General features: G+C 35.8%; 1 protein-coding gene across 1 annotated transcript in view; it reads right to left on the bottom strand.

Annotated features, from left to right (window-relative positions):
- The window catches only part of RIT2 (Ras like without CAAX 2), a 398,618-nt gene that overhangs the window by 250,389 nt on the left and 141,065 nt on the right, over nt 1-7,164 (bottom strand). The window contains exon 3 of the mRNA XM_004380897.3: nt 2,098-2,171. Within this exon, the coding sequence (XP_004380954.1) occupies nt 2,098-2,171 (74 nt within the window). The remainder of the gene's footprint in view (nt 1-2,097; nt 2,172-7,164) is intronic.

The raw sequence follows: 7,164 nt of genomic DNA, 5'->3' as shown, positions 1-7,164 counted from the left end.
GTTGGAGTGGAGAGATGAGAGACTATGAAATGGAGAAAAACAGAAAGGGGGAGAGGAAGAAAAGAAAAGAAAAGAATGAATAAATAAAAATCAGAAAGGTTAAAGAACCACAAAGTTCCCAGGGATCCCACCAGTGCAGCTATGAGGTCTGGGGAAGTCACTCTCAGGTGTTGCCCTACAGCCTGATTAGAAGGCGTAGAGGTATACAATGCCAGGTATTCAGGGAGCGGAAAGAGAAGGAAGATATAGAGAGACATGAAACGGTTGTTTTGTCTCCCACCGGATGCTCCCTGAGGCTGCTTTCTCATAGCCCATTTGCTGGTCTCCGATAGGAGTCCAAGATGGCGGATCCGTGTTGCGTTAGCTGGTAGGGGACCTCCGCGTGAATTTCTCCTCGCTCTCCATTCTCTGTCAGATTTCTCACTCCTTTTGGTGCTTGGCTGAGTTCTTTATCTCTTCATTTGGTGTTTTAGGGTTTCAGGATTGTTGTATTCTCTGTTCGGCTTAGTTTTTCGGATCTTTGATGTGGAGGGACGGCGTGGTACTCCTTCCTAGAGCGCCATTTTGCCGGAACCAGATGATTCCTGATACATTTATAGGCTTCTTCTTTACTTTTTTAAAAAAATTATTTGGTTCTTCTTTTCCACCTTGTTTATGGAGCCCTGGTGCCACAGTGGCTAAGAGCTATGCCTGCTAACCAAAAGGCTGGCAGTTCGAATTCACCAGCTATAGGGTCACTATGAGTTGGAATTGACTCAACGGCAATGTGCTCATTGAATTAATAGTTTTTAATTTATTCTTCCATTTGCATTATAGGGTTTATTCCCAGCATTTAATAAACTAATCTATATATTTAACATGGTTATTTTTAAAGTGTAAAGTTAAATAAAATCTCTATAAGTCTCCTAAATAAAGACTTTGCAGTGCTTTGACTCTGATCACTCTGTTCTATTTTGCTTATAATTGATGTATAATATTTTAGGCCCATCTTTATTTTAATAATGTATATATTATTAACAACATATTAACGTCAACAATTATTAATATCATTAATATTATAATAATATCATTATAATATTAATATAATATATAATATTTATATCTTTATACTGTTGTAATTAATATTAATAATTATTAAAAGTAAAATATTAATGTTAATATATTAATATATTGTTAAAAATTAGTATATATTATACACCATTAATTTTTTCTTCTCCTTCTCCATCTCCTCCTTCTCTTCTTCCTCTTACCATCTTCATTACCATCATTATCATTATTTTATACAATCAATAGTTATTCAGATTTACACATATGTTCACAGTTTTCTTTTTTCACTGTTGCTCCTCTCTTCACTCCTTATATCTGGATTCACTTTCCTCTTTCTTAAAGCACATCTTTTAATAAAGTTTTAAGTATGCACCTGTTAGCAGTTAACTCTTTTAGTTTCTGCCTAAAAATATATTTATTTTGTCAGTCTTTATTGATCATTTAGCTGGGTACACGATCCTAAAATGATAGCAATTTTCTCTTAGCACTTTGATGATATTTTTATTTTATTATTTATTTATTTTTATTTTATCACTTATAAACTGTAGATTTACTTTACAAAACTTAAAACTGATCTTTATTTCCCAGCATTCCAGACCATTGAATCATGATAAATCTGAATTATGACACTTGTTCTACTGAGCTGTCTCTCTAGCTTTGATTTCAGGTTCAACCCTGTTTATATTCAACTAAAATTCTCTAATAAAAATTATGATTACGTTAGGGTCTAGACAGAGTATTGTGCACATATGAGGAAGAATAGTAAACTGTCTTACTCATTTCCTCATCTCAAAGGCAATATTGCATCTATACTTATATTTTTTATATTTAGAAAATTAAGGTTATGTTGAAATACTCTGGTGGGCAATGAATCACAATATCTAGCCAATGATGCCACACTTCTTTCTTTATATAATCCCTGAATGCTATTGAAAATGTGTTCTCCTTCTGATTGGATAGCGAAACTCATCTTCTACATTGTAGTAAATGTATCTGAGGTTAAAGCATAAACTGGCCTCAGCAATGGAGAGGTCTAAGCAAATTCCCTACCTGGCCAGCAGTGTCCAAGATGTCCAAATAAGCTGGCTCATTGTCGATCCTAACCTGGGTCTTGTAAGCATCTTCTGAAAAACACAAGACAAAATTTGCCTTTAAACATTTTCAATATAAAATACATGATCAATTTTTAGATTCTGAAAGAACAAAAAAAGACTCCTTGAGTACCTTTTATGTTTGTGTTTCTATTTAGCTTTCACTTGACCCTATGTATTTTATTATGTGATGCTCACCAACTCAAGGGTCACATTGAAAACAAAATGGCTTACATGTTTTGCATTCCCATTCAGTGAGATCAAATTTTTTTAGGTTCTTGAAGAATAAGACAGTCCCATAGCCTTCAATTAAAGAAGCATGTTTATTTACAGCTAGGAAGCTGCCATTATTTCTATCAGGAAAAGACTAAGAAGTCATAAAAGTCTGTCATGCTACAATTGATTAATCACTTCTATTCTCTTTTCTTCGAGAGCTTATGGTGCATTAAAAAAGAGATAAGCAAATCTCAATTGATTTGCATGCATATATTGGGCAGTGATAATGTAGTGTGGGGATAACCATCTTTCATCCAATCATCCATTTAAATAACAATATTGAAGACCTAGCAAGTGCTAGGCTCTGGGATTCAAAACTCAATAAGACCTAGTTCCTGCATGAAGAAACGTATATTCTAATGAGAGACAGTATACATGTATAGAGCAGAATGTAATATGATATGTTCAATTAAAAAATGTATCCAAATTGTTAAGAGATCAGGAGGAAAAATTAACGAATTCTACCTAGTGAAGAATGCAGGTCAAAATTTAAAGTGAGATTAATGTTTGAACAGCTTTTTAGGTTGAATGGGAGTTTTCCAGATGGGAGAAAGAATGAGGGCACCCTAAGCAGAGATAGTCCTTCCTCCCAGGTAGTACAATCTGAGGGTGGCAAAACTTTAAAGACAGTGATCAGTCATTGCCAGAAGGTCAGGGATGCCTGGAGGGATGAGGAAGTGTAGCACATGGCATTTTTAGGGCAGTGACACTCTTCTGCATGATACTGTAATGGTGGATACATGATATTACACATTTTTCAAAACTTATAGGTCTGTATAGCACAGAGTTAACCTTAATGTAAACTATGGATTTTAGTTAGTAATTATGTATCAATGCTGGTTCATTAGATGTAATATATGTATCACATGAATGCAAAAAGTTAATAGAAGAAAGAACGCCCTCTCTAGCTACAGTGTGAAGAATGGATTGTAAAGCGGAAGACTAGTGGCACAGAAACGCATTTAGATATTTCAGAATCCAGGTAAGAAGTGATGATGGCCTATACTAAGATAGTAGCACTAGGGTCAAAGAAAACATTCAGATTTGCAAGATGTTTAGAAGGTGAATCAATAGCACTTAGTGATCGATTATATGTAGAGGACAAAGGAGAAGGAAGATGCAAGAGGAGCTCTCTAGTTTTTGGCATTTGCCTCTGGGTAGGTAGTTATGGCATTTCCTGGGAGAGGGAATGCCGGAGAATGACCACAAATTCAATTTGGGAAATGTTGACTTTGACATGCCTGTGGATCTTTCAAGTGAGGACTGTGAGAAGGCAGTTATTTGGGTCTGAAGTTCAGGAGAGAGATCTCAGAGTCTTCTTTCATTACATCCATTAATGTTTTCATGCATGCCAACCCCATCCTACATATTACAGCCTGTTCAAAAATACATACACCAAGTCCATATCACCTACCAAATGCAGTTGGACCTTTTGAGTTTGGAACTTACAAACCCTAGAGTCAGGCTGCAGTCTATATTTGGCTTTATCCACCATTTATATTATAAGAGAAAACCAAATCCCTTCCAAAAGTCTTCAGAACATCATTGGATTTTATACTTCAGTACTTTCTCAAACTGTTGATTTTGACCCACAAATAAACAGATAGATTATTTTTAGAATTTTTTATTTAGACATCAAGGAGATGTGGTGGCACAATGGTTAAAGCACTTGGCTTCTAACCAAAAGGTCATTAGTTTAAACCCACCAGCTGCTCCTTGGGAGAAAAGACCTGATGATCTGCTCTCATAAAGATTACGGGGTAGAAAACCCTATGGGGCAGTTCTACTCTGTCCTTTAGGGTTGATACGAGTCAGAATTGACTTGACAGTGTACAACAACAACATAACAATGAATAATCATGGGGAAGGCAAAGTTTCAGTGCATTCTTGATCTGGCAACTGAATAACCCCCATGATTCATATTTTTGCTAGATGCTGGAGAAATAAACACGTACACACATGCCTACACACACAATCATGGTCTCTACCCTCAAGAGGCTTATACTCTCATTATTGGGAGACAAGCATAAAAACACAGATATGATGTGAAAGTCCAAAAAATTTGTAGGGCATAGACCCTATCTGCATGGACTGCAGAAGCTGAAATTGTGGGAAGTATCATTTGCAGAGCGGTCAATCTAACATGAATTAAGTAACTCCCAGCCATTCTAAATCCATTCAGCATAGAACCAACTATACAATCTTTCTATTTTCCATTCCCCTGCTCTTTGTGCTTTTACTGATCTTCCTCTCACAAAAGAGGAATCTTGCAGAAGCATTTGCAATTTCTTTGAAGATCCATATTTTTTTTTTTTTTTTTGTCAATTTCATAAGGAAATAAAACTAGTTACTCTGAGAAGGCTTTGTGACTGAAGGAACAAATGTGAGTCTTTTAGATTTCATGTTTGCTTATTTAAACTCAAAGGCCCGAAGAAGAGCCTGCTGAGGCCAGGAGCAGGCTGATTAATCTAGACGAGAATTGCTCTGTGTGATTATCTGAGCCCTAGTTAAGCCTGGCACGTGAAGCATATATCAAATAAAGGCTTCCCTGGGGATCAGAAAACCGCTTCAAAGAGAGCTGATGTGAATTGGCTGGAAACTAAAGCCAGTCCCTCTATGCAAGGTTTCTTTTTCTCTTTTAAAACGTATCCATCAGAATACACATTTCAGTGTTGGGAATCTAGGTCACCTTCCTGGCCTCCATAGAAACCAATCCCTTTTATTTCCTTGCAATAAACAATCATCTCTTCTTTTTCCATCCATCCGCCAACCCCTTTGCAACTCACCGTGCAGAAATGCACTGACAGAAATACTCTCTTCAATGCATATTCACACCTCCCTGAATTTCAATCATATGCCTATAGATCCAGCCCTGAAGTGAGTTCATTTTTCTTCCCAAGCAAGAGGCCAAGTATACACACACAAAGCCTTATCTGGCAGAAATGGAGACAGCTGTTGGTTATACATAGTTTACACAAAGAAGCACAGCGGGGCCACATTCTTGGAGGCATCTACCACCTTAAAATTCACTTCAAAATTTTAAAGTTTAATATAAGACTATTGCTTCTCTCAGGATATGTCCTTCTCACCGCCCCCTCTAGCAGATTTTTACAAGAAGAAATCACAGAAGGCCTGTATTTAAATCTCAGATCCACCACAAGTCATCTGTTTTATTACCGGCCAGCCACTTAACCGTATTTGTAAGATGAAGATAATAGTGTGTGCTAGTCAAGGCACCGGAGTTTTATAAGGATCAACAGAAGTGACGTACAGGAGAGTGCTTTTTTAAAAAGAAAGCATAATTCAAACTCAAGGCTTATTATATTGTACATTTTTTAGTATTGCTTCAAATTAATTATGAAACTATATGAAAGACTAAATTACTTCTTCTGTTTATATATATTCATTTGGGAATGCTTTCTGAGCAACAAGTAAATCATAGAGGTTTTGGCAGGGTATGTTTGTAATAATCATCAAAAATATAATTGTCAATTAATTGCTAATTTAAAAACCTTAAGGTGTTTTGGATAATTTTCCCAGAATAATTTATTTAATTCTTTTAGCAAAACAAAAATATGTACCCAAATTATTTTAAAATATTTTATTGGTAAATATGAAATTGGACGATTTAAAACCACAAAAATACAGCCCTAACCCCGCTGCTGTCGAATCAATTCTCATTCATAGCATCCCCATCGGACAGAGTAAAACTGTCCCATAGGGTTTCCAAAGAGCACCTGGTGGATTCAAACTGTCGACCTTTTAGTTAGCAGCCAAACTCTTAACCACTACACCACCAGGGTTTCCAATAGCACTAAGAAAAATATAAGAAAGTTATTGTTGAAATTTCACTAGATGACTTTTAAAAAGTCTTAACATAGTTACATATTTTCTTTAGGGTTTACCCCCATATTGTAGTGAAACTATTTTTATATAACTCTGTGCTAGTTAGTTTACATCTTCTAAATATTAAGTTGACCCATATTTAAAAAAAACGATAATAAATAGTATAAAGATTAATATAATCTATTTTAAGATTTTTCTCATAGAGTTACTTAAATAAATCATCTCAATTGTATTGTGCATATGTGTGTAGGTGTGCTTGTCTGCATAGATCAAAAGTTTATTGTGACATAGGGTAATGGACATTTTCTCTTGAACAAGAATTTAAATCATGGCTGAATCAGCATTGAAACAAATCTAATATATGTAGCAATATATTTATCAATAATGAATTTAATACCTATGCTAATGATTAGTATGCTAGGCATAGAGTCTATAATGTTAAAAAAGACAGAAGTGGTGTCTGTCTACATAGACTTTGTGATTTTTGAAGAATACATAAAAATAAACAGACAACTGCTCTGTATTTTACTAAGTGCTATGATAAAAACAGAAGATACCCAGAGGAGATAATGTCGAGCTAAAAATAATCAGTCCCAGAGGAAAGGGGTGGAAAACAGAGTTTGGAAAGAGGAAGACCGTGAGAAGCCAGAAAACAGAAGGTGGGCTGTCTGCAGTCTGATACGGCCCAAGCCCTTGTTCTGCTCTCACAGCCATGGAGTCGCCATGAGTCAGAATCTGCTCAATAGCAATTGATTTTTTTGAATCTAAACATTCAGTGCCCTGCAATAAGAGGAAGTGCATTTTGGGTGTGAAAGATTTTAATAACTGGGCAAATTTAGCTTTTGGGCTAACTCAGGGTTTAGGAAAAACACCCTCCCCCACCATGGAAATAGGAGCTGAAGGC

Source organism: Trichechus manatus, unplaced genomic scaffold (genome assembly GCF_000243295.1).
Source record: "Trichechus manatus latirostris isolate Lorelei unplaced genomic scaffold, TriManLat1.0 scaffold00078, whole genome shotgun sequence".
Classification (NCBI taxonomy): domain Eukaryota; kingdom Metazoa; phylum Chordata; class Mammalia; order Sirenia; family Trichechidae; genus Trichechus; species Trichechus manatus.
This window is presented reverse-complemented; position numbering and strand designations above follow the sequence as displayed.